Raw genomic sequence first — 24,715 nt, 5'->3', positions numbered from 1 at the left:
TGCAGCATGCGGGATCTTTAGTTGCAGCATTCGGACTCCTTAGCTGTGGCATACAAACTCTTAGTTGCGGCATGCATGTGGGATCTAGTTCCCCGACCAGGGATTGAACCTAGGCCACCTGCATTGGGAGCGTGGAGTATTACCCTCTAGGCCACCAGGTAAGTCACCATCAGAGGGCTATCTTTGACGAGAAGGTGAGTTTTTTTTGTTTTTTTTTTTGCGGTACGCGGGCCTCTCACTGTTGTGGCCTCTTCCGTCGCAGAGCACAGGCTCCAGACGCACAGGCCCAGCGGCCATGGCTCATGGGCCCAGCCGCTCCGCGGCATGTGGGATCCTCCCGGACCAGGGCACGAACACGTGTCCCCTGCATCGGCAGGCGGACTCTCAACCACTGCGCCACCAGGGAAGTCCCAGAAGGTGAGTTTTTGAAAGTAAAACTGGCAAGGTAGATTGGGAACAGATCCTGTCTGGCCTTGAGGGCCAGGCTAAGGGGTCTGAATTATTTTTTTTTAATTTTTTTAAACTTTATTCTATAAATGTATTTATTTATGGCTGCGTTGGGTCTTCGTTGCTGTGCACAGGCTTTCTCTAGTTGTGAATAGGGGCTACTCTTTGCTGCAGTGCGTGGGCTTCTCATTGCGGTAGCTTCTCTTGCCATGGAGCACAGGCTCTAGGCACGTGGGCTTCAGTAGTTGTGGCACACAGGCTCAGTAGTTGTGGCACACGGTCTTAGCTGCTCCGCGGCATGTGGGATCTTCCTGGACCAGGGCTCGAACCCATGTCCCCTGCATTGGCAGGCAGATTCTTAACCACCACGCCACTAGGGAAGTCCCAGGGGTCTGAATTTTAACAGGAAGTTTCGGAAGCATCTTACACTCATGATCCTGCTGAGTCCTCACAACCAGGCTGTGCAGGAGGTGTTATATTGTCAACCAAATAACAACAATAAACACACACACACACACACACACACACACACACACACACACACACATACAAGGCTGCAAATAAGAGGAGAGTTTATTTTGTTCTTAAGAATTGCAATTCTAGAGACACAAATTTGGGTGAAACCTAAAGAGTGTTCCAGGGAAGGGAGTCAGGGGCTTTTAAAGGCAAAAGCCACAGGCTGCACTCTGGCACAAGAAAGATGTTTGTCCTTAAGGGATAGGCTGTCACAAGTGCTTTAGGGTAAGGGTCTGATAAATACCTTGAGTTTCTGGAACATTGGGCAGATGTCCTGGATGCCTGCATTAAGGTAATAAGTGCTCAGAAGGTCAGATTTCTATCCAGGCCTAGACATGCATAAGTCACACTTCCTCAAAGGCCTCCCAGCTCCATTTCAGAGTGCTGTCTTAGCAACACTGACTCCATTTTGATTTTCCTTTCACATCGTTATCCACATTTTACAGATGGAGAAACCAAAGCTGTGGAAAGTCAAGTAACTTGCTTAAGTTCCCAACAGCATTAAATGGTAGAGTTGGAATTGTAACTTACTTTTCTCTCAAGTCCTTTTCCTCATGACCAGCTGGTTACAAAGAGATGAAAGTAGCCTAGTTCTCACATCCAGCACTCGCAGGCTGGTTGGGGTGGCAGCAAAAACACCTGGTGGTGATGATCGGTGCCATCATCCAGGTACACCCAGGAGGACGGGAGCCCCGAGCCCGGCTGGGTGTGGGCAGGCCTCAGAGGAGAGTCAGGGACAGCTTTCAGGTAAAGGTGACAGTCTTGGTCTATTCGGGCTGCTATAACAGAACACCAGAAACTTGGTGGCTTATAAACAGCAGAAATTTGTTTTTCACAGTTCTGGAGGCTGGGAAGCCCAAGATCAAGGTACAGGCAGATTCAGTGTCAGGTGAGGGCCACTTCCTGATCCATAGACTGCTGTCTTCTTGCTGTGTCCTCACATGGCAAAAAGGGCAAGGAAACACTGTGGGCTTTCTTTTATAAGGTTCTAATCCCATGAGCCCTCATGACCTAATCACCTCCTATAGCCTCCACCTCCTACTGCCATCACATTGAGGGTTAGGATTTCAACAGATGAATTTAGGGAGGACATAAACGTTCAGTCCATTGCAGTGACATTGGAGCTGCACAGTGACTTGAAGTTGACCTGAAAGGAAAGTTAGAGGTATGGGTCAGGCCAAGGGAACAGCAGCTGCAAAGGCACAGAGGCTAGGGGTACCATAACATGTTTGCTCTAGAGGTGGGCGCCAGTTAGAGACTACTGCACCAGTACAGGCAAGAAAGAATGAGGTCTGACACCAAAGCAGTGGCAGTGGGAGCAAAGAGGAGAGGACAGATTGAAAAGTATATTTAGGAGGTGGAATGGGCAGCACTCACTGACTGACCAGTTATGAGGGATGAGCAGGGTTGCAGTGTGCAGTTGTGCAGACTGTGGACTGCTCAGTTTCCCAGCTGAGGGATCTGAAATCCCATCTTCATTGGAGCCTGTCTAGAAGAAGGGTTGGTCTTTTTCTAATTAACCAAGACATCATAGAGACTAGCAATAGCCCTTGAAAGGAGGAAAAATTACTCCCAGAGAGGTGACATTCCAGTATATTAGTGGAGGGTGTCTATGGAAGACACCACCTCTCAATAGCTGAAACAAAAAGCTGAATCTCTGACTTACTTCAGGAAGACAGAGCACTGTCTGTGGGGCAATCTCCTTGAGTGGAGCAGGGAAGTGACCCTCTATGCGGTGCTGGGAGGTGTGAAGTCAGTGATGGGCATGCTTAGAGAAGGGGGAGTTTAGGGATTGGTTGGTGAACTGAAGTGTGGCTGTTGCTGATTGGCTGGCTTACAGAAGAGTGGTCACTGAGGCAAACTGTCATTGTTCAATTAAAGGGAGATGAGTTATCATTGCTTAAATGGTTTAACACCCTTTGGGGTGGTTACTTGTTGCCATGGCAACAGGACAGTCTTTGGGGTATGAGAACTTTTTTTTCCTCAAGTGACAGCTGGCTTAAACCATTCACCCCTCCCCCACAGGGGCGTTTTACTTTAACGATGGACCATGTTTCTCAAGGGGTTAAATCTCCAGAGGGATTTAGGGGCTGTTTGGGGCGAGACACCTGCCTGGTCCAGGCAGTGGCAATAAGGTCCAGTTTCTGTCATCTCCCTCCAAATCCTGGGCCTGGGGTGATCCCAATAAGGGACAAGGGAAATTAGTTGTATAGCAGGGGAAGGTCCCAGCCTGGGGGAACGTCACGTGTCAAATCAAAAATAAGACCTAGGAGTGAATGAAATTTTATCTGGGCACCTTACTGAGGACTATAGCCAGGGAGACAGCCTCTCAGATAGCTCTGAGGAACTGCTCTGGGAAGGTAAGGGTGGAGCCAGGATACATAATCGTGTTTGCTGAAAAGACAAAACAAAAATCAACCCCCCCCCCAAAAAAAAAACCCATGTAGTCAAACATCAAAAGTTTACTGCTGATCACAAAAAACAGACATCTCAAACTAATGAAATGTCTGTTTTACACTTAGAATTTAATCCAAAGAAACATAGTAGTCTATGTTTGGGAAACTGGGAAAACAGTTTGATGTGAAGGAGAATAGACGGGTTGGCTTATTGCCCTGTTTTGAGCATTTTTATCATCATAGTTCTCACACACAGGGCCTAGAGGCAGAGGACCTCATGCACCCCTGGTGGTTTCTTTTCAGAGACTGAGAGTTCCATAATCCCGGGAGAAGGGTTTTTACTATGGCTGGGCTGGACACGCAAGTCTGAAGCTGGGTTTTGAGGTTGGAGAAGAAAGCGTTTTGTCAGGGGAGCTGTAGGAAGCCAGTTCCAGCCAGTTCCAGCTCTATCTTCAGATGGCAACTGTAGAAGGCTGTGAAGCATGTGTTTTACCCTTCCTTGAAGCCCTACTTCCTCTCTTAGAAGCTCAGAGTCTTGAGACATGAGCCACAATCATCTGGGCTCACTTTCCAAGGCAGGAGTCCTCTCCTCCTGAGGCACCAGCTGAGCTGGGGAGATCTGAGCATCACGCGATGAGTTTGCAAGATGTTGGACAAATAAAGACGTGGTGTCCTGATGGGGAGTCCTGTGGGCTGAACGGCAGCCGCCCTCCCCACCTTCCACCCAGCAGAAAACGCGCTTCGCCCCACTGGGATTCTAAATTTGGTCCTTCACTGAATGTTTGGTACTTGATAAGGGCGTTACCCTTCTGCAGAAAAAAATAAATGGGAAGGGAAGCTTGAGAGAGACCTTTATTATTTTAAGGGACGAGCGGGGGCAGTAGGGCTGTGATCACTGATTATCTGGGTTTTCGTAGCAGCTGAACCAACAAGCTTGGTGGTTGGAAGCTGCTCGAGTCCTGGGGATTTCCTTGAGGCCTGAGGAATTAGAGCACTGAGCTAGAAGGGAGGCTGTCTGCCCTAAGAGTTCAGGGATTAGAGGTTGGCTGGGGGCCCCAGGAAGAGATGAGAGCTGTCACTGATGAATGTCACTGACCAGGAGATGAGAGTAAAGAAGGCTCTGGAGCACAGGGCCCCGCCCGCATGCGCCAGGCAGGAAGGAGGGCTTATTTGGCCATAGTTGCTCCCTGCCGGGCAGGGAGGGAAGGAGGTGACCTGTTTGGGAGCTGTGCAGTGGGTCCCTCAGGCTGCTCCCCAAGCTGCCCCCAAGCTGTGATCAGAGCCTTCACACTGCTCGGTTCTCAGGTTATGTGAATGCGCGCCTGTATCCACCCATTTCTTTAGAAGGGCCCAGGGATCAGCCCTGACAAATGTCTGTGTGTCTTGTGTTCAGGAGAGATAACAATTAAGATTAAAAAAAAAAAAGTAGTAGAGGGCAACATACACTGGTTTATCCTTACCCTTCACTGTCATTTGAGAAATCTTGGTTTGATAGGCTCTAAGCTTCTTCCCAGATTTGTGATGCTGTGGTAGATGCTGAATGAATCCCAATCTCTGCCCAGGAATTCTGGCTTCCAGCTGCAAAGCCTTCACAGTCCTCACATGGCTCCCCCCAGCCCCCTTCTTTTCCAGACTTCTCCAGGCTCCTGCCTTTCCCTGACACAGCAAGCCCCAACTTTGGGGCCCTTCTCCGTGGATCACCTCTGACTTCTCACTTATGAACCCAGTCCCCTGCTCATCTCCTGTGCTTTTGAAAGGCTCACCTCACTTTCCTCATCTGTTACATGTGGACTGGAGGTGGCTGGAAGTGGGGACTTGCAGTGGAGAATTATCAAGGTCTCTCTTAGCTCTGACACTCAAGGACACTCAGGGAGTTGGCCATGGGCAAAGGCATCATGCTTAGTGCTTGTGTATGGGTGTATAAAATAGAGATGCAGTACCCACCCTCAAGGAGTTTCTAGTTGAGTGGATCTGACACATACATTAAAAAATCTCTGATGCTCCAAGGTAGATATGCTGTGAGTTATCAGAGCTCCTCAGAATTCCAAGGAGATGAGAGATCCCTTCTGGAGGCAGAGGGGGTTGGTGAAAGCAATAAAGTAGGACTTCCCGGGCTCTTTCCCAAGGCTGGTGGCACAGAAGCCCTTGGCCTCCTGCCCAAAGTATCCTAGTTATCTGCTCAGTTCCAATCCCAGTGGGCAAGGGATCCCTTACCAGGCATCCTCCTGGAGAGAAAATCTGTCCATAGACCCTCAGATTCATATGCTCTAAATCGGTACCTCATTAAATCTTTTTTGTCTTCTTGATCACATTGCTAATAGTATTTATTATTAATATGTTAATAATACATTATTATTATTTATGGGTATTTGCTGGTGTGAAAAACCCTGGGAGGGCCTGGGCATCAGTACTGGGATGACCAAGCAGAAGGAATGACCAGAGGGAGAACTTCCAAAGAGGGATTCTTCCAAGGTCCCCCATGTGGGCCATGCCAGGAGCTTGAACAAGGAAGCCTTCCAGGACAGCTTGCTTTGCAGCCCTGGGAGACTGTAAGCTCCAAGTGCAGCTTTTAGTGCTGGACCGCATCCCAGTCACCTTCCTGGTCACTGAATTCCATCTTCTCCCAGCTGCAGAGGAGGAAGGTGTGGCTAGAGTGCATGCTAGGCCACTGCACTGCCTGGGTTTGAGTCTTGGTTTCTTCTTCACTTCTGCTCCGAGCTGTGACTTTGGACAAATTATTTCCCCGGGCCTCAGTTTCTTCATCTGTGGAATGGAGCTATAATAGTACCTATATTATATGAATTGCTGGAAGGTTGAGATAATACATTAAAACACTTGACACGCTAAACTTTCACAAACAGTAGATGACAATCTAAAAGCCAGTCTTATGTATTTTGGTTCATGTCATTCCCAAAGTGCCTTTTCTCTGCCTCTCAAAACCTTCCCACTCTTCAAAGTCAATAAATGCCTAAAATGCATCAAATATGTGGAGGCCGCAGAGAGTAGTAGGTCAGATAAGCGTGGACTTGGGAGCCAGCCATACTAGGCGTGAATCTTGGTTCCTATAACCTTAGACAAATTACTTCATCCCTCAGTTTCTTCATCAGTAAATAGGGACACAATAGTACTAGCCTCATAAAATCATCATGAGGATATGAGGATTAAATGAGTTAATGTTTGTAAAGCACTCATAACACTGCCTGGCATGTAGTAGGTGCTTTACGAGTGCATGCTAAAAATTTTTCTATAATCTGTCAAAGTATAGCACACGGCACAATTTCATTGTTAGCTGTTTCCATGTGGGTCTTATTTGCACTCCACCTGCTATGAAGGGTAGAAAACACATTCAACCCATCTTTGACCCTAGCCCACTGCCTGATTCATGTTTGGTGCTCAATAAAGTGGCTAGATTGAAATAAACCAGGAAAAGGGGCATGGGCACCAGAGAGCTGTCCAGATAAAGCAGATACTGAAACTGTGATTGGGTGTAGGGCAGGCACAGGCAGTAACTCTTCTCTTCCGGGAGTGTTTGATCGGCCTAGAATTTGCTTCACTGTGGTTGGTCCAGGAAGCACTGGCCAGAGGCTGTGAGAAACTAGAAGAAGGTGGGACAAAAGGCCGTGTGTTAGATAAAGAGCGTGGCTTTCGAACCAGCAGTCAGAACCCGTGTCGTTATGGAGATTAGTGTCCATGGAAATGAGATAGAAACAACCACCATTTACTGAGCACCTTCCAGGTAGATAGGCACCAGCTAAGTATTTACTACGTCCATTTACAGATGGGGCTGAGCGAGGTTAAGCGAGATACAAAGCGAATAAAATGGAAGAGTGAAGATTGGAACACAGGTGTGTGAATCACACCCTGCGTACGGATGGGAAAGTGTGACCTGGCCGAGCCAAGCGCGATTCAAATAATAAAAGACCATTTGATTACAACGAAGGGCTTATGAATAACGGCAATACGACCACACTCCGGCCAACGGGCACAACCGGGAACAGCCCGAAGGTCCCACCTCCCTTCGGCGCTTACGTGCGCTCCGTGACTATCGCGGCGGACACAGGGCCGACGACGGAGGCCGCATGCGCCCTGGCGTCCTGGAGGGCGCCCCCTCTCCCTGGCGGCTGCAGCGTCCGCACGGGGCGCATGCGTACATCCGGCGGGCGGAGGACGGCCCCGAGCCAGTGGAAAGATTTGGCCGAGCAAGTGAGCGGGAGCGGGCCGTTGGAGCGCGAGCGCGCAGGCGCGGCCGGGGTAGGGCCGCGACTCCGGAATCTCGGTGAGCCCCAGTCTGCGCCGCACCCCGAGCCGCAGCCATGGCCGCCTACAAACTGGTGCTGATCCGGCACGGCGAGAGCGCGTGGAACCTGGAGAATCGCTTCAGCGGCTGGTACGACGCCGACCTGAGCCCGGCCGGGCACGAGGAGGCGAAGCGCGGTGGGCAGGCGCTGCGAGGTGCGGAGAGGGCCGGGGCAGTGGGTGGGGGCTGCGAAGGCTCGGGCAGGCGCCGCTGGGTGAGGACCGCTTGGCCGCCCCCGCGCCCCCCCGGAGAGCCCCTTCTCTCCAACAGTTTATTTTACAGTTGAAAAAATGGGCCCAGGGTGGGGGATCGACTTGCTCAAGGTCACCCAGCGGAGTGTGAGGGGCAGTGCCAGGAAGAGGACCCGGGCGGTAGCCCCGCAGCTTACTGCGCTCTCCACGACACAGCCTTGAGAAAGTCCCCTTTTTCCTAGTCCGAGCACTTAGTAACTCGGGGACGGGTTGCTAAATGGGATGCCCGGTGTCTTCCAGCAACTATAACCAAGCCTACTCAGGAGGATGCTGGGGATCCTGGTGAAGCGGCAGGCCACATGCTTCTCCCCGCTGAGGGGGAGTGACGCGGCCCCCGGGGCCGGGGAGGGGCGGGGGGCGACCAGCAGGGTTCTAGGTACAAAGACATCTACGTGCTTGTGCAGAATGTTGTTTACCAGCATTCCGCAAATCCTGTGTCCAAAATGCGACCACAAATGTAATTGAGTAAATGAATGATTTGAGTAGAGCCTCTTCACAGCCCTATAAATTATACAGGTTTTATTCCCCTCCTTCCCATCCCTCCCTGGCCCTCTTTTCTAGTTGGGAAAGTGAGGATTGGAAAGATGACTTGTCCAAGGTCACATCTTATTCCTAGTCTGCCACCCTGGCCTCTGCTCTGGGGTTGAGTACCGGGTAAGTGCGAGGAACTGGTAGGCTGTTATGGGCAAAGGTGGAAGTGGCAATGAGATAAGCTGGCTTACCCAGGCTTGCCCCCGCTGGCAGACAGCTCTTTGTGATTTTGAAGCGCTAATAAGCATTCCCTGCTGCCAGCAATTCAAAGCGTCTCTGGACCGAGGAGGTGCTTCCACCAATCCTTCCCTGCTCCCTTTTAACCTCTGGACAAAGCAGCAGCCATTAAAAAGGGTCACTGATTCCTGGCTGATGTGAATCAGGTATTTGGCCCCAGTTTGCTCTCTCTAGCTTCTTGCCTTCACTGTAGATCCTTTAGAAATGAAGCAAAAGTTCGGAAAGTATGGGAAATGTAATCCTGCTGGGGATGTGTGTGAATACTTTGGGATGGCCTGGTGTGACCTCATACCGGTTAGGAGAGGCCAGGATAGGGAAAGTGCTGGTAAAGGAGGCCATTTTCCCTCCTGCTGTCTGGCAGGAAGAACTGTATGGGTCCGTGGTGGTTTGCTGATGACTAGCCTAGGACAAAGCAAATTGCAGCTGTCCTCTAAGACTGATCAAATGCCTTAACTTGTAATATCTTAAAATAACAGACCCTATTTCAATTTTTAAGTAAATGTTAGTAGCATTAGTTTCAAAAGAAATCCCACTTAAAATTTTAATAACTGTTTAGGGGCATCACAGATGATTAAATAAAAAGTGAAAGACCAAAAGCAAAAACTGAATGATGAAGACCATATGAATAATCTAATACTGTAAAAGACCTAAAATAACATTAAATTCACTAGGGCTTTAAGTATTATAGGGTTTATAAAATCTTGAATGATTTCAGGAGGAAGCTACCAAGAACTGAGTTTTCCCATGCCGTCTTGCTCCTGGGGGGCGGATGGAGTCCACACTGCACAACACCGGCTAACCCCATCCCTGGGAGTGGCCTAGACTATGCTTTTGTTTGATGGCCAAGTTGAAGGAAGAGGATTTAGAGTTCTCTGTTAAGAGTTGTAAGGGGAACTGCTCTTTTCCTCGGGGACTGACTTGTGTATCCAATGTGCAGCACTCCATTGCAAGTGGAAAATGCAGTGAAACAACCAATAGCTTTTCAGCATGGGAGCTGAGGCTTGCACTGTGGATACTCAATTCCCAGTGACTCCCTTTTATTGGGGAGCCATTCCTCCCCATAAGATTAGGGAGGGGATGGTAAGTGAGTCTACTCGCACTTGTCAGTGAGCCTTAGTGATGAAATCTGTGTCTTTTCCCTTGTGGATTGTGGTGAGTTTCTTGGTGATTAATTCTCCCTTCCCCCATCAGTGTAGTTCTTACGGGCCTTATTCTCAGTTGAACGGCTGGCAGGAAAATTCACTTCACATTTCATTAATTACTGTTGGCCACCTCAACATGAGGCAATGCGCAGGAAAGTTTGTGCTGAATTTCAAAGAGGGCCTTGTAGCCTCATGGAAGAAAACAGGAATGTTTTCCTGGTCCACTACTTAAGGAAAGGGCCATCTCCCCATTAAAGTGGGAGGGAGAATAACCGTTTGTGAAACATGAAGACAAATAGTTGTAACTTACTGGTTGGGCCAATATAACTTGATACCACCCCTCAGTAACTGCTGTGTATGGAGGAGAGGTTCATTTACAAATGCATCAGACAGTGCACAGCATTTGCTCTTTCTCCAATGAGTGGCTTCTCTTAAACTTGGTTTAACAATTGACGTAGGTAGATTATATTCTCTGGGTAGTGAGGTAATTTGACGATAGCAGAAAGGAACTGTGGATGAAGAGGTTGTGATGTGATTTCCAATACTCTAGGGAAGGTATAATTTCATGCAACAAACTAGTTTTATCAGCATCCTCTAAGAGCTCTTGCTGTGTCCTGATTGTTGAGAGTTCAAAATCCCATTTCTCCTAGACCAGAGGTAGAGAGGACTGAAGTATGTTAATAATTATCAATCAGGAGTGACAGTTCTAACTAAAATACAAACATCAGGATCCTTAGAAATTAGCAAACTATGGAGATAGCTAGAAGTGGTGGTTATGAGTTAGATTTTTAAAAAATAAATTTATTGATGTATTTATTTATTTTTGGCTGCGTTGAGTCTTCGTTGCTGGGCTCGGGCTTTATTTAGTTGTGGCGAGCGGGGGCTAACTTTTTGCTGCGGTGCACAGGCTTCTCTTGTTGCAGAGCACGGGCTCTAGGCGCACGGGCTTCAGTAGTTGCAGCACGTGGGCTTTGCAGTTGCGGCTCATGGGCTTTAGAGTGCAGGTTTGGTAGTTGTAGCTCGTGGGCTTAGCTGCTGCGCTGCATGTGGGATGTTCCCAGATGAGGGCTCGAACCCATTTCCCCTGCCTTGGCAGGTGGATTCTTAACCACCGCGCCACCAGGGAAGTCCCCTGTGAGTTAGATTTTAGAGTCATACTACCTGGGTTTTAATCTCTTTTATGTAATAGCTGTGAGCTCGGATAGTTTGCTTAACTCCTCTAGTTTCTATTTTCACCTGGTAAGATGGGTTGTAATGATGTAACCTTATAGAATTGTTATGAAGACTAAATAAAACACATACAAAGTACTCAGTCCAGTGCCTGACAGATGGATGGTAAGCTCTCTATAAGTACTAACTATTATATTTATTAAAAGATTCCAAGTTTTTTGAATCCTTACCTTGAAAGAATTAAAGCAAATAAATTCTTAAAGTGTGCTTAAGCACAGCACTCTGGGGATTAGGAAAAGTAGCCCAGATCTCAGGTTAGCTGGTTGACAGTACATTTGGGCCTTGGGTTAGATGAATTCTTGGGGAACCACTGGGAAGTATATTGTCAACTGCAACATAAATCAACAGATTTTATCTTCCCCGAAGGCAGAATATTGTTTTTCCTGCTAGGGTGTACAAAATAAAATATTTAGCCAAATAATTTTCATTTGGGTTGTCTGTACATGACGGAATTTATATGTAAGAAAATTCTGGCTCTAGGGAATTCCCTGGTGGTCCACTGGTTACAACTCTCACTGCCGAGGGTCCGGGTTGAATCCCTGGTTGGGGAACTAAGATCCCACAAGCCACATGGTGCGGCCAAAAAGAAAGAAAGAATTCTTGCTCTAGAGTGGACCTGATTAGCTTATCACTTTGAACTTATAATTTCCAGATGCCGGCTATGAGTTTGACATCTGCTTCACCTCAGTGCAGAAGAGAGCAATTCGGACCCTCTGGACAGTGCTGGATGCCATTGACCAGATGTGGCTGCCAGTGGTGAGGACTTGGCGCCTTAATGAGCGACACTATGGGGGTCTGACTGGCCTCAATAAGGCAGAAACTGCTGCCAAGCACGGTGAGGCCCAGGTAAAGATCTGGAGGCGCTCCTATGATGTCCCACCACCTCCGATGGAGCCCGACCATCCCTTCTACAGCAACATCAGTAAGGTATGGACAAACGGAGGTTTGGCTCGCTCCACCCAGGACCAGGGTGTTAGAATCTGGGCTTCACTCTTTTAGCTTTTATTAGGGTCTGCCTAGACCCACTGAGTTTCTAATTTATGATAAAAGAGTTACTTTTTTCTTTTCTTTTCTTTTTTTGGCTGTGGGGTTTGTGGGATCTTAGTTCCCCAGCCAGGGATCAAACCTGGGCCCTCGGCAGTGAAAGCACAGAGTCCCAACCACTGGACCACCAGGGAATTCCCTAAAATAGTTAATTGTAGTCCCCTTTCTCCAAGGAATGACCTCCACTTGTTAAAAGATTTAGTTAAGAGTTTATGTTGTTTATCTAAAAAGAATATATCTTTTTTACATCTACTGCCATGTTTTAAAAAAACCCATCCATAGCTGATAGGGCCTTCCTAAGCCAATTGCAAGATAAAGTGAATTGGTTAGAGCCTTGTAGCCTACCTTTTTTTTCTCCTTTCCTAAGTTATGTTTCTTTTGAACTGTCAGTCTTCCCTATAGAGGGTAATGGGGGAGGGAGGGGCAGGATAATAATTATCCCCTTTCCCAAGCTCTCAGTGCCCTGGTGAGAGACTTTCACCCATCACTTTGATCCTTCAGGGGATGAGAAATAGGCAGAATGGATGCAACTGGCAATAACTGATACGCTTGGATTTTTTGTTGTTTAGGATCGTAGGTATGCAGACCTCACTGAAGATCAGCTGCCCTCCTGTGAGAGTCTGAAGGACACTATTGCCAGAGCTCTGCCCTTTTGGAATGAAGAAATAGTTCCCCAGATCAAGGAGGGGAAACGAGTACTGATTGCAGCCCATGGCAACAGCCTTCGGGGCATCGTCAAGCATCTGGAGGGTATGTACGTTTTTCAGAGGGGCCCTCAAAGAGGGCTAAAGCAGAACTGTCACTAATCTGGACTTATTTAGTACGAAGGAGACCTTCAGGAAAGGGCTGGACATGTTGATAGCCTTAGAGACAGGCCAGATTGTCTCCTAGTAGAAACACACTTTCTATCCTTGTCTCTCAAAGCATCCTCTGCAGAAGCAGAGGCGGCCAGACCCCACTGGGTGCTTATTGCACATGCAGAACCTCAGGTCCCACTTCAGACCTGAATGAGAAGATGCATCTATCACCCAGGTAATTCAGATACACATGGAAGTTTGAGATGCCCACCTCTAGACTAGGATTACCAGTCGAAACTGCTGATAAAAATCCTTCTTAATCACAACCTGGTACAACTCCACAGATGAATCTCAGTTTGCATCTTAAATTGTTTCACCCAAGGGCCTAGAGGCCCAGATGTGCTGAGTTTTGGCAGCCTGGATGGACTACATAGGACATTTGAGATATGTATAGTCCAGCTTTACTATGGGCTTCCAGATCTCACTTTGGGAGACATACCTTTCATCCATTTTTCTTGCTTTTCAGTGACTGAGAAATAAGCTACGGGGGCATTCCTTGGGTGAGCGATCTACTATAACACAGATCATTACTGTTATGACAAATACCAGAAAGGTTGTCTTGTTTTAATTCCTACGAAAGTCCTTGGAGGACCTGTTTCCCCACCCGGAGAATGAATAGCAACGCTGGAGAGGTCTGTGGATTCATATCTTGCTTGACTGATCATAGCGGGGTGTATTTTCAGGTCTCTCCGAGGAGGCTATCATGGAGCTGAACCTGCCGACTGGCATTCCCATCGTCTACGAATTGGACAAGAACTTGAAGCCCATCAAGCCAATGCAGTTCCTGGGTGATGAAGAGACCGTGCGTAAAGCCATGGAGGCTGTGGCTGCCCAGGGCAAGGCCAAGAAGTGAGGTCGAGCAGCAGATTACTTTCCCAAGGATTACCCTTCCTCCCAAGCCCATCCATTCCTCTGCACCTCTCCCCTGCACACGTCACACTGACGACATCTGTAGGCATCTTAAGCTGTAGCTGCGGATGGGGAGCAGTGGCTCCCAATTTCATTTTAGCCATTTTCTCTCTTGCACCCACTCCCTTCATACAGTCTAGTCAGAATGGCACCTCTGGGACATGGACCTCAGTCCAAGCCAAGGGAAGACTTATCCAGGAGCGTTGAGAGGTAGTAACTGGGGCGGGGCGTTGCTAGTGGTTTGTTTATTACTAAGGACCTGCTTGAGTAGGGGATAGGGAGGAACCATGCCAAGGTGTGACCAATGAGGAGAAGCAAGAGTGCCTATTTGTGTTCCCAGAGGCTAGCTGGGCACTGTTCTGTTCAGGTGACTGGGGGCTCTAGTCATTCCAGTGGAAGATGAATGTAACCTGCATGGTGATTCAATCAAACACTTCCTCCCTGACTCCAAAAGATTGGGATCAATCCTGAATGTTTATGTGTTGCATTTACTTTTACAAAAGAAAAATTTATATGTATATATAAATAAATTAAAAAAAAAACCCTTCTGGGGTTTCTAGTGGCGGTTGAAATATTCCCACATGTGGTCATCAGACAATGAGCCATTCCTTACACCGTCATGGGATAAGCTTCTTGACTTCTAAGGTGTAGGAGCTCATCCTGCTGTGTGTTTTAGAATCCCTCCCCCGCCTTATTGTTTTATGGCAGCGGAATGCCTCTTGATCACATCCAAGTGTGTCTTTCACTGTGCCTGATTTCTGAACCATGTTCCAGTTGCTTGGCCCACCACTTAGGCCCAGTACTCATTTGAGCATAACTGTAGTAAATCTTTTTTCCAGGTCAGTATGATAAAGGAGTGATGTGCAATATTTTCTGTGTCATGTGTGGTATGTCTTATCTGAGGAAATCAACTCAAACATTCAACTTGAAATGTCTCTCATTACCCAAGTCCTTGTATGACAGATTAAGAGCTTTTAGGACAACCAGTCACAACTTTACATAGCCTGGTCCAAGTATCATGTATCTCATTGGGTTTTCCGTGTTGGAGAGCTGAACTCTGTATTCCTGTTGCCTCTCTACAGCTCTTGCTCAGTGGTGCTGGTTACCGAACACTGGAAAATCAAATTCTGAAACTAGTATGCCCTCTTTAGAGTAAGGTAAATGCTTGTTTACTAGACTTAAAAAAGCCAACCCTTTTTTTGTTAGTAACTTTTAAACTTGATTCACACCTTTCTTTTTGGCCCCTAAAATTTTAACCCTATCAGTCAACTAATTAACATCCTCAAAAGTTACACATGCAGGAGAAAAGGGATATACAGTCATCCCTTGGTATCTGCAGTGGGGGACTGGTTCCAGGACTCCTGTGGATACCAAAATTAACAGAAGCTAAAGTGCCTTATGTAAAACTAAGTAGTACAGTTGGCCCTCCGTATTCACAGGTGTCACATCCATGAATAGAGAGGGCCGACTAATTATATACGTAATAGGGAAGGGGCACTACTCACATTTACCTTTTCTCTAAGGCCTTTGAAAAGATCACTGGAACATGAGAAAGCCCATAATGCCTTTCTCTTCTAGTAGGAGCAAGTAACACCATCTATAAAGCTCTTATGAAGTGCCTCTATGCTAGCCATTGGGTGAGTACGTTATCTACATAATCTCCAATCTTGACAACCTCTGAAAGGGCTGGTATCCCCAGTTTACAGAAGAGGAAACATGCTGAAAACGATAACAGAAACTTGCCAGAAGGTACACTACTAAGTACTGGAACCCAGATGAATGTTACTGCAACTAAATCAAAGATTCTTATTCTAAAATTTAAGTACTTTTAAGCATCTTGCTTTTCAAGTTTAGTTCTTTATTTGATCTACACATTAATCCTAGGAAGACCTTTAGTAATTTAAGTCTCCAGTAGCCTGGTGGGATGTTAGTTTACTTAGCTGGTACTGAATCTTAGACCAGAAGTTGGTAATTTTGTTTGATCAAGTGCTCTTCACCCAAATCAGGCTGGATCAGCTTTGATTACTACTACTCTATGTCCTGACATCACTTGAGTTTACAGCAGTCTCCATTCCTTGCAACTTAGACTCCTGGCTAGAACTCCTGCCTTATGGGCAGGAAAATAACAGAAAGCCGTCCTCATTTACCATTATGGCTAGGAGGCCAACAACTACTATCCCTCCAAGACAGTGTCTCTTGGCCAGAGTAGCACATCAGAATCACCTGTGGAGCTGAACGAACCCTTAACACCCACAGGTTCAACCATGAGATTCGTAAGCAGGGCTAGGGCACCTGCAGTCTTTTTTTCCCCTGCACTCCCCCTGCTACCCCTTTACCACTTACAGGCAATTTTGAAGTTCACCTAACCCAGGCTGAGAACCACTTTTCCAAGGCACAGAAAGTATATCCTCCCTGTCTCTAGATTAACAAATATCACCATTACTACATATCAATCACTGTTTGGGCATAGCTATTCAGTCAGCTATGAGTACGCTCAAAAAATTTTTATTGAGCATTTGCTACGTGTTAATCACAGTACCAGGTACTGGAGATTTGAAGATAGAGAAGACAGCATGCTGCCCTTAAAGCTAAGGTAAGTAGGGGAGACACGCACACAACTAACAAACATGTAATACAATATTGCATGGTTAAGGGTGAGAAAATCTAACCTGGTTCGCAGCAAATCAGAAGGCCATTACCCAGTTGTTTCAAATGTTCTTCTTTATGACACTTTTTAAAATTACTGTTTGAAATTATAACATTTCCGTATTTGTTTACTTTTCATTTGTCTCCCCTCCCACCAATGGTCCCCCCCAACTAGAATGTAAGCTCCACAAGGAAAGGATTCTATCATGTTCACTGCTTTACTCCCTAGTTCCTGGAGCAGTGGTGGGCAGAGGAGTTGCTCAAATATATTTATATAATGAATGAATGATGTCCAACAAGCACTTATAATTAATTAACCAATGTCAATTTGGAGAGCCTCTAATTGCATGCCTGAGGTTTCTGTTCAATACTTGGAAAAATGAGGCACCATGGTACAGAAGGAAGGGCCCAGGCTTTACAGTAAAACAGATCTGAGTTTGAACACTGTTCTGCCTCTTGATGTCTGTGAGATTTATTAATTTTTCTAAGCCTTAGTTTACTTATCTGTAACATGTGGAAATAATTGCTACTTTTCCGGGTCACTGTGAAGTTCAGAGATAACATAAGTAAAATGGCTAACACTGTTGAGAAAATCAATTGGTAGCATCTTTCTGCAAGGCAATAAGGGAGAATCTAACCAAAAATTTAAATGTGCATATTCTTTTACTCAGCATTATACTGCTAGGAATCTGTTTTGCAAAAGAATCATAGGCATGCACAAAGATACATGGTATAGGGATTTTCCCTGCAGCACTGTCTGTAAAAGAAAAAAAGTTTAAAAATATCTATCAATAGGAGACTGATTATATCAATACAAACTACACTGAAGTATCTAGCATTAAGTCCTGGCATTTAGTAGATACCTGATAGAAGGCAATCAGTTATATAATAACAACAATAATATATAACAGTAATATTGGCGTGTACTAACCACTTTTATACATTTCCTCATAATAATCCTATGAGGTCATACTATTCCAGATGAGGAAACAGACTTAAAGAAATAAAAATAATTTGCTCAAGTATCAGTTCAACATCCTGATTGTTATAGTACAGCATATTATTATTTTGCAAAATGTTACCACTGGCGGAAACTGGAAAAAGTGCATAAGGGATCTCTGTATTATTTCTTAAAACTGCAATTACTTACAATTATGTCAATAAAAATTTCAATCAAAAAAAAAACAAAACGGGCTTCCCTGGTGGCGCAGTGGTTGAGAGTCCGCCTGACGATGCAGGGGACACGGGTTCGTGCCCCGGTCTGGGAAGATCCCACATGCCGCGGAGCAGCTGGGCCCGTGAGCCATGGCCGCCGAGCCTGCGCGTCCGGAGCCTGCGCTCCGCAACGGGAGAGACCACAACAGTGAGAGGCCCGCGTACCGAAAAATAAAATAAAATAAAATAAAAAAAACAAAACAACGTATAACCCAGCTTAAGGCAACGAGAGGACACAAACCCAGGTGGGATGACTCCAAACCTTACCCCAACCATTCTCACTTCACAGAGAAGACATGGGCTCCCTAATAACATCTCAAGAAGTGACATAATTCATCTCTCCTTTCATTCTCTCTGCAACCTCCCCATGCTTAACCCTCATCCTTTGCTTGTCCTCAAGCTTGTGTGTACATTCCTGATTCTGCACTTTGCTTGGGCTTCTCTCTCTGCTCTGAATATCTTCAGCTCACTTATCTTAGTTCTTTAATTCCTCTCACTTCACTTACAAATCCTTTCCTGGCCACTTCACATGATAGTGTTCTGTACCTCTTTTCAATTCAGATTTAACATTTCCTGGAGTATCTACTGTATCAGTAATACTTTGTTTACCAAATTACTTTCAGAATTACTAACATGCTACCTGAATCACCACATGTGTCCCATAATTTTCACTAAACCATAATCTCTCTAAATGAGGAAATGTATATAAAGTACTTAACCTAGTGCCTGACACATAGCACGTACTCAGTAAGCAAAAGTATGTACAACAGAATATACAAAAAAGATTGGCAATTAGGCGTTGTCTAGAGCAAGAAAGCACGTAACACATGTCTGTTAATCGGTGCCACCAGGCAAGACCCTGCTCTAAATGTCATGACACTGTTTAGATTCTTTTCCCTACTCAATATAATAGAAACCATAAAATTCTTTTCGTAAAAATGTTTTCTTTTTCACAGCAAAAAATACATATTTATAAGACTGTCAGAAAGAACAGGCTATTTCCACCATCATACAGTTGGTTTGCTGGTGCCTCCAAAAGAGAAATTTATCACTTAAGAGGATGAAATCCACTGAACGATTCACAGGAAAAATGTTTTGCCTATAGAGTAAGATTTTTCTAGAGGTGGCTGCTGGCCAGCCCCAGGTGCCTGAATGAAGACAACAGCACCCTGATGTCACGTTCACACATGTACTCTTGGAAAGAGCTTACTCCTGTGCATGGGGTAAAGTGTGGCTTCTTAGGTCTGTAAGAATTCAGGCTGTACTCGGGCCACTTTCCGGAATTCTTTAGTGTGGGTCTTAGGGCACTGCATCTCACACCAGCTGATGGGAACCATCTGGACACCTGGAAGGGAAAAGGTGGAGTTGGAGATGGGACCCCAAATATTTGCTTGAGACCCTTCTCTTTTCAGCTGGGTATGAACTGAAGTGTCACCAAGCTGCCTAGTGAACCTCACCTCATACAGAAAAAAACCTTGTTTATTCCACTGATTTATGGAGTGAGTGCCTCTTTTCTTTAGATTATATAAGGAGAATCATTCTAATCTCAGTAGTAAGTATCTACACTAGTATTGCTTTTTAGATAATTAAAAAACAAGGCAAATGAGGGAAAACAATGGACTAATCCCAAACCCTAGCTCCCAGGTAAAGGTAAGCATGTGGAAGCATGGACAAACTCACCCGATTCACTGTGGGCCACCACCACTCCCAGCTCATTTTCAGCAGTGGTTAGGAGGTAGTTGGACTGCGCATCACCTAGGGAGATCTAGTCACATCACACTGGTAAAGGAAAACAGAGTTTTAAGCCATCCCTCCCATAGCCACTTGAGTGGTTTCTCTACTTCCATTTCTTCTTTTGACAAAGGACCACAAGTCTGAGGGGAATAAAGGATACCACTTTGGCCAAGACAATGTCCCCTGGGCGGAAACTCTTATAAATTTCAACCTGTAAAGAAAGAACAGGAGTGTTAAGTGAAAGCTCCGAATCAGGTCTACATGAAACTATTAACACCCCTGGCAGAACCAGTCAACTTCTAATCTCAGAGGGTGGAAGTCATCACTACTCAAGTCAATCAACAACTTTTATTGTTTCTGTGGCATCATCACATAAATGAAAGATTTTGAACTCAGTAACCTAATCAGGAATCTGACTTGAACAAAAGTACTATAGTTGCTCTGAAAGGCTCCAGAGTAAGTCTGAGGAAACAGCAATGAATAAATACGTGGCTTCAAAGGCAAAGGGTAAACTAGCCCCTCTCTGGTCAACAAAGTGAACAAAAATGATATGAAGAGGAAAGGGACAGTGAAGTGAATTCCACACCTTCCAGAAGGGAACACCTTAAAATTCCTTGGACTCCACATTTCCATAGACCTTTCAAATTCACTGGAATAATTTAAAAGGATTGAGATTCCTAAAGCCATGAAAAAAAAAAAGAACCAACCAACAAACCTTGTCTTTTTCAGTAGCTCGGACGTCTTCCTTGCTATAAAGAAAAAAGAATTAACAGAAAGGTTAATTATCTGTGAGAAAGAATTATCCTGCAGTCTCCTGGCAGACAAAGAGCTACAACAGCAGAGAGAACAAGTCCTAATGGGGACCCAGCGGCCACCCAGAGGAGCAGGGTGAAGATGTATCCCTAGTCTTCTCCTGGAGGAGAAAACCACATTTCCCATTCTTGGATCACACAGAGCAGCAGTATCAATACCTCCCACTAGAGAAAAGTGGATCAGATTTAGCTGGGAAGGATAAGGAACTTCACTGCCTTAGGAGAGCTTGAACAGAAGCACCACAGAACAACACAGAATCCTGACGGTGGAAAGAGCCTCAGATGTTAAATTATCTAGCTCACGAGAATTGTTTGTCCCTTCTCAAGAATCCATAGGAAAAAATTTACCATTTCACCCACTACCCTTTTTATTGTTTTACAGTCCTTGGGTTTAATTGATATTAAATTCAAGAAAGAAAGGTACTTCCTAAAATGCTTTCTACTTTGTTTGATATGAATCATCCCTACAATGCTAATCTCCAGCTTAGCTCAACCCTTTTTGTTTTATTTAAAGCCCTATCTCATTAATATTTTCCTTTTGTCCTAACTCACATGTTTTAACGTTTTCTTTGGCTACTACCTGGGGAGAATCAAAGCACAAAGGAAGAGAGAAATGGGCAGGAATAGAGAATGTAATTGTTCCTAAAAATTCCAGGCTCCCATTCTATCCTAACCTCATTCCAGGTGCTGAGGCAAATATGAAGACAAAAATACTTCTTACCGGATAGTTCCTCGAAAAGAGTTCTTAAGCGGTGTGGACCCCACATATAGGATGTGTACTTTGGCAAAGCGTGAATTGATGCTAGAGACCTGTGCAATAGAGAAAAGAGCAGCACTAGAGTGAGTATTAGTCGTTGTCAGCTGAAGGAGGCGGGAATAAACTAGGATTTTGGTCCAAGCAACCCTACTAAGTATAGAAGTTAAGACAAGTTAACTCCTACTTATCCCTGTATAAGTCATATTTGTAAAGTGGAATAAGAGCCACTCTGGCCACTTAATAGAGTTACTGTGGAAATCAAATAAGATGGAATAGGTTTTGAAAAATATACAAGTCTAACATAAATACACAAGGGTATTTATAGTATATAGCAAATCTAGCTAGACCTTTAACAGATCTTACTATGAGCCCTGTAGTGTGAACAGAATTTAAGTCTCCATTTCAGCTGCTGCATAATATTTAGATCACTGCCTCTCCAGTTATTTTCAAAATAACACATACATTCTCTCTCCCGTTCTGTTTTTTTTTAAATTTGGCATGCTTCGCAGCTTGCGGGATCTTAGCTACCTGACCAGCGATTGAACCCACGCCCTCAGCAGTGAAAGCTCGGAGTCCTAACCACTGGATCGCCAGGTAATCCCCACATAGATTTTCTGCTGGAGAAATTTATAGAGAAAAACTAAGAGCTGCAAGTTAATTTAACTGGCAGAGAGTGGGGATGGGCAGGGAGTACTGATATATTATAGTTACTGACCAGTACCGCATTAATGTGTACTTTCCCTCAAAGACTATCAAATCTTTTGTTTCTCTGCAGAAAGAGTTTTGCTTCAGTTGTTCAAAAATGGGCCTTCTGGGACTTCCCTGGCGGCGCAGTGGTTGAGACTCCGTGCTCCCAGTGCAGGGGGCCCGGGTTCAATCCCTGGTTGGGGAACTAGATGCCACATGCATGCTGCAACTAAGAGTTTGCATGCCACAACTACGAAGCCCGCATGCTGCAACTAAGGAGCCTGTGAGCCACAACTAAGGAGCCTGCCTGCCACAACTAAGGAGCTAAGCCACAACTAAAGGAGTCCTCGAGCTGCAACTAAGGAGTCCACATGCTGCAACTAAGACCCGGCACAACCAAATAAATAAATACTAAAAGAAAAAAAAAAAAAAAAGGGCTTCCTTATCACCCTTTGGTGCCCGTCTCCCAGACAAAAGTAAAAAATTACAAACTCAGGGAATCAGCTCTGTGAAAGAACTATGCAAGCTTGAACTTGACCTCATTGATCATTATCCTAGAAATCTCTAGACCAGCATAGTCCAGTAAAACTTTCTGTGATGATAGAAATATTCTGTGTTGACCAATATGGCAGCCACCAACCACCTGTGGCTACTGAGCACTTGAAATGTACCTAGTGGAAGTGAGAAAATAAATTTTAAATTTTGTTTAATTTTAATTTATTTAAATTTAAATGGCCATATGTGGCTACTGGTTACCATATTGAACAGTGCAGCTCTACAATGATCATTATTTCAGCATTGGACAGTATCCTAAGCAGGGAGGTTAGGACCAACTTACCTTACAGGTTACAATAGCTCCCACATCTGGCAGTAATTGGGACTCTGTTTCTCTCATCACAGATATGACAGGAAGCTACAGAGAGAACAATAAAACATGAATATCCTTGCTAAGTCTTGGGTAAAAGTGTCTGTGGCTTGAGAATAATATAGGAATGCCATGGGCCACGGTTGAGGTCACAAGTGCAGGTGGACTACAGATTCATTTGCAGTCCAGAGCAGAAAGCCTTAGACATTTTAGGCTATAGGATGGCCAAGGGGCCACAGGAAGAAAGCTGCTAGAAGACATAATCTAACCATTTCAGACGAGTTCTAAGTTTTCTGGTGATTTTCTTAGAGCTTTTTGGCATACAACTATATTGCCTGTAATCACGGATAATGTGACTCTTTCCTCCAAAGTTATACCTTTCTTTCTGTTTGTCATTTTATTGGACAGGCTAGAATTTCCAAATAAATGTTATATAATAGCATACATAATAGCACCTTGTTCACTATGCCTCAGCTCTCCTGGCCTTTTTTCAGTTTCATGAATTCACTAAATTTCTTCCCATCTCAGGATCTCTATCCAACCTGTTCTTTATGCTCACCCACTCAACTCTTATTTATCCTTTATTCAGGATAAATATAAATATTCAGGTTAAAGATTCAGGTTAAATGTCACTTCTGACTAGGGTGGGTTTGCCTATTACATGTTCTCATGGTACCCCGTAATATGCTTTCAGAGCAGGAATCACATTTGTAAGCATACATTCATTTGAGCATATATTTGCTTACAGTTGTGTTTGTGCCCCCGATAAGAGACCATGTGTATTTGGCTCATTACAACATCCCTAGAGGTCAGCACTGTGCCTGGCACATGAAAATGCTCCATAGATAGCTATATGTATAGCTATGAAATGAACAAACTTTCAAATCCTAAGGAAATTCCCAAATTGATCGAATAAAAAGTCTCTCATTTTATAGATGAGGAAGAACCTAAAACCAGAGGGTTTAAGTTTCTTATCTAAAGCAGAATCAAGGTTTAGTCAATACTGAAGTGTTCTAACTCTGAATCCTCTTTCTACTACGCTCCTTTAAGCTGCTCCTTCAAGAACTGCTTATCTGATCCTGAGCTAATCGTGGATCAGCCTCTGGAACCAGGGAGAATAATATTACTCATGCATTCAACAAACATCTACTGAGCATTTATCTTGTGCTAGGCGCGGCGGTTATGGAGTCCACGGGAGAAGGGTCTAATGGGGAACTTATTGATATAACTGAGTGTTTAATTACATGCTGAGCTAAGTGCTTAGAAAGGGAAGAATACAGCTCTTTGTGAGTGCTCAACAAAACAGACAAAAACAAAACTTTTTTCGACTAGTGGCTAGGACAGCTTCTCTGAGAAAGTGATACTAGTGAGGCTATCTGAAGGGTAGGTAGGAATTGAATAGGCTAAGGAAGAGAGGAGCGTGTTCCAGTCGGCGTGTGTACAAAGGCTCTGTGGCGCACTGGCGACACTGAAAGAAGCCAGTAGTACTAGATAGCAGAGGGTGAGGCGCGGGTAGCGGAGCGAGATAAAGTCGGAGAGGTAGGCGACATTCGGACAGGATTCAGCTCACTGCAGGGCTGAGCTCGCCTCCACTCTTCCCCCAACTTGCTTCCCCGAGTGTCAGCAACACAACCAAGCCGGACCAACAAAACTGTTCTGTGATGGCTAAGTGCCCGGCAGCGGGGACCACAGCTGTTCAAACTTAAGAGACCAACTTCTTTTACTGAACGAGGCACTGAAGACGCGCCCGCAGGTCCCCTGCCTAAGAACTGCGAAATCAAAGGCAGCCTAAGAAAAAGGCAGAGACGGAGAAGAGGGGAAGCCGCCCCCTTTACCGCGCCGTTCTCGCTGCTCTTTATCAGGCAGCCAGCAAGCGACGAAAAGATGTAGCCATGCCGGGTGTAGGTGCCGCTGCCGGGGCTGCCCTCTTCCAAGTTACACAGACGTTCGCCTGCGGAAAAAACGCTGCATCAGCCACGGGTCCGCAGAAGCTGTTGGTCGTCGGGCCTTCCTGCCTCCGTCCCTGCCCAGGATTCGCTCTGGGCACCGCTGACTTACCGGGGATGCAGTACCTCACGGGTGGCGCCATGACTGCCCCTGTCCCAAGTCCGGAGGAAAATGAAGCCGACCTCTCATTGGCCA

At 45.4% G+C, this 24,715-nt stretch overlaps 2 protein-coding genes across 2 annotated transcripts; one reads left to right on the top strand and one right to left on the bottom strand.

The window, feature by feature from the left end:
* Positions 1 to 7,308: 7,308 nt before the first annotated feature.
* On the top strand, positions 7,309 to 15,362 carry PGAM1 (phosphoglycerate mutase 1). The gene is made up of 4 exons (XM_079899401.1): positions 7,309 to 7,811; positions 11,700 to 11,974; positions 12,661 to 12,841; positions 13,632 to 15,362. The coding sequence occupies exons 1-4, from the start codon at positions 7,673 to 7,675 to the stop codon at positions 13,799 to 13,801; spliced, it is 765 nt and encodes a 254-aa protein (XP_079755527.1). The 5' UTR covers positions 7,309 to 7,672; the 3' UTR covers positions 13,802 to 15,362.
* A 271-nt stretch (positions 15,363 to 15,633) lies between these two features.
* EXOSC1 (exosome component 1) lies at positions 15,634 to 24,695 on the bottom strand. The gene is made up of 8 exons (XM_079899402.1): positions 24,632 to 24,695; positions 24,409 to 24,524; positions 22,547 to 22,621; positions 20,986 to 21,074; positions 20,168 to 20,201; positions 19,613 to 19,663; positions 19,399 to 19,483; positions 15,634 to 19,063 (listed from the first exon to the last, which is right to left on the bottom strand). Exons 1-8 carry the CDS (start codon positions 24,660 to 24,662, stop codon positions 18,957 to 18,959), a joined length of 588 nt encoding a protein of 195 aa, XP_079755528.1. The 5' UTR covers positions 24,663 to 24,695; the 3' UTR covers positions 15,634 to 18,956.
* Between the last annotated feature and the right edge of the window lie 20 nt (positions 24,696 to 24,715).

This window comes from Stenella coeruleoalba, assembly GCF_951394435.1.
Source record: "Stenella coeruleoalba genome assembly, chromosome: 16".
NCBI lineage: Eukaryota > Metazoa > Chordata > Mammalia > Artiodactyla > Delphinidae > Stenella > Stenella coeruleoalba.
The sequence above is the reverse complement of the archived record's forward strand: the minus strand, read 5'-3'. Positions and strand labels throughout refer to the sequence as shown.